This window comes from Triticum dicoccoides, chromosome 7A (assembly GCF_002162155.2).
Source record: "Triticum dicoccoides isolate Atlit2015 ecotype Zavitan chromosome 7A, WEW_v2.0, whole genome shotgun sequence".
In the NCBI taxonomy this organism is placed as follows: Eukaryota; Viridiplantae; Streptophyta; class Magnoliopsida; order Poales; family Poaceae; genus Triticum; species Triticum dicoccoides.
The window spans coordinates 556,748,779-556,750,661 of record NC_041392.1 but is presented as its reverse complement, the minus strand read 5'-3'; the positions used below and the strand labels follow the sequence as shown (position 1 = coordinate 556,750,661).

General features: G+C 42.0%; 1 protein-coding gene across 1 annotated transcript in view; it reads left to right on the top strand.

The window, feature by feature from the left end:
• LOC119330575 overlaps window positions 1-1,068 on the top strand; it is a 1,907-nt gene extending 839 nt beyond the window's left edge. The window contains exon 2 of the mRNA XM_037603686.1: window positions 705-1,068. Coding sequence (XP_037459583.1) covers window positions 705-709 — 5 coding nt within the window. The 3' untranslated portion in view covers window positions 710-1,068. The remainder of the gene's footprint in view (window positions 1-704) is intronic.
• The last annotated feature ends 815 nt before the right edge of the window (window positions 1,069-1,883 follow it).

Genomic DNA, 1,883 nt, shown 5'->3' with positions numbered 1-1,883 from the left:
GGTGAGGATTGAGCCGCCATCACCCCCGTCGCATGAATTAGCATAAAGTTAGCACACGGTACCCTGATATCCTCAGACCAGTGCCAATCCTCCTTTCAGCAGGCAAGTTATTGCCCTGTTTCAATCTTGGCTCCTATGCCTTACGGCCACTGAAACTGTTTGATGCTTCAATCAGGATATGTGAGATAGCACCTGTGCGCATCTTGCTTTATAGCCGCAGAATAAGTACCTACCGCCCTGGTAGTTTACTACGTCAACCTATCGGGGGATGGAATGCACTGCTCTTAGAGCAATCTTGTTTCACCGCACAACTGAAATGCAGTATCGCATTTTTGCCATTCGCCCTCTCAGGACTCATGAGCCAATTATCAGAAAAAACATTCGGTTGTTTTCAGTTGCTTTGGGAATATGTTTCCAGCTTAAAGTGTACTTTTGAATGTGCCAAATAATCATATAGTTTAGCTGGCAATGTGCAGGTGAGTAGGATAAAAAGGTGTCCATGTGCTCACCCTCTCTGCAATTTTCCGGTGTCCCAAGTTCTGTTATGCATTTGATTGCCCCCGATAGATGCTACACTCTGTTGATCACTCGCTTCCTGTGTAATTTAAATTGGCTAGTGCTTTGTATCTACATGTATTATATTAATTTTTTGTTTTGTCCCCCAAAATGCTTTCTGATGATCATAATTTTGCTGCTCTACACAGATTGATAATAGAAGGCTATGGCAAAAGGATATAAAATCTGGTTTCCACAGAGTTCCCCCAAATGGTCAAAAGGGTACAGTGAAGTAGATCAGGAATGATCAGGTAGTACAGGAGGCCTTAAGTTGGTGGTTGGAAGGTTTAGTACAGCAACAAGCTCACCTACTAGGTGACTATTTTGGAGTATTCTTTTCACTCCAGATTGGAGTTCGGTGTGATTTGGCCCACCATTACAATTTGTATACAGAAAACTGAGTATGTATTCTTTTCCACACTAACACATGTATACATACAGTTTTGCTAGAGCACATCTAGATGTGCCATAAGTATTGCACATCTAAGTCCTATGTCATTGATTTTACGTCGAGATTCGTGTGGATATTTTTTTTCTTTTTTCTTTTCCTCTTTATACTTGATTCACTCACTTAGATGTGCAATAATTAGAGCACATCTAGATGTGTCCTAGACACACCCGTATACATATTATGAAATTGTTTTTATACTACATGTTCTGATGTTTTCACAAAACACACTCAATACTAGTGAATATGTGATAGCCAACACAATGAAATTACCATTTGGTTGTTATCAACGAGAAAATCAGGTGTCCTTCCCCTGTTCTATTTCAGCAGAAGCAAAACCCAATCCTTGAATCATTTTAGGCCCTTGGGACCAGAAACTCATTGTCATTAACAGTGTACGTCTTCTGGGTTGATATGTGCTTGTTATATGTCCAAGGCTCCCCTGTAATCTGGACAGATGAATTTGCATCCAGACAGTGGTAGGTAAACTTTCATAGTTTTTTCTTCGAGAAATCGGCATTGGACACTGCCTTTCATATAGAAGAATAGAAGGTGTTACAAATGTTCACACGAGGCTTTTTTGAGATGAGGTAAGCAGTAGAAAACCCCTCAATACGACATGCGGACTACTCGACCTGTGAGCCACCTTGCGGTACGTCATCCTCCTTCCGGTGAAGACCCTAAAGTTTCGCTCCTTCCAAATGTTCCAAAGTGAGTAAATCAAATTGCCATTGCGCTCCAACGCCTTCATGTCTGAGTTGGTTGCGAGAAAGTCATCCCATCACTGGTTGATAGAGTTGACAGGGTCAGGGGGTCTCGGAGTGGGGGTCCCAGAGTGGGCATCCCTTCGACGACAATAACCACGTTTCAGACTTCCTAT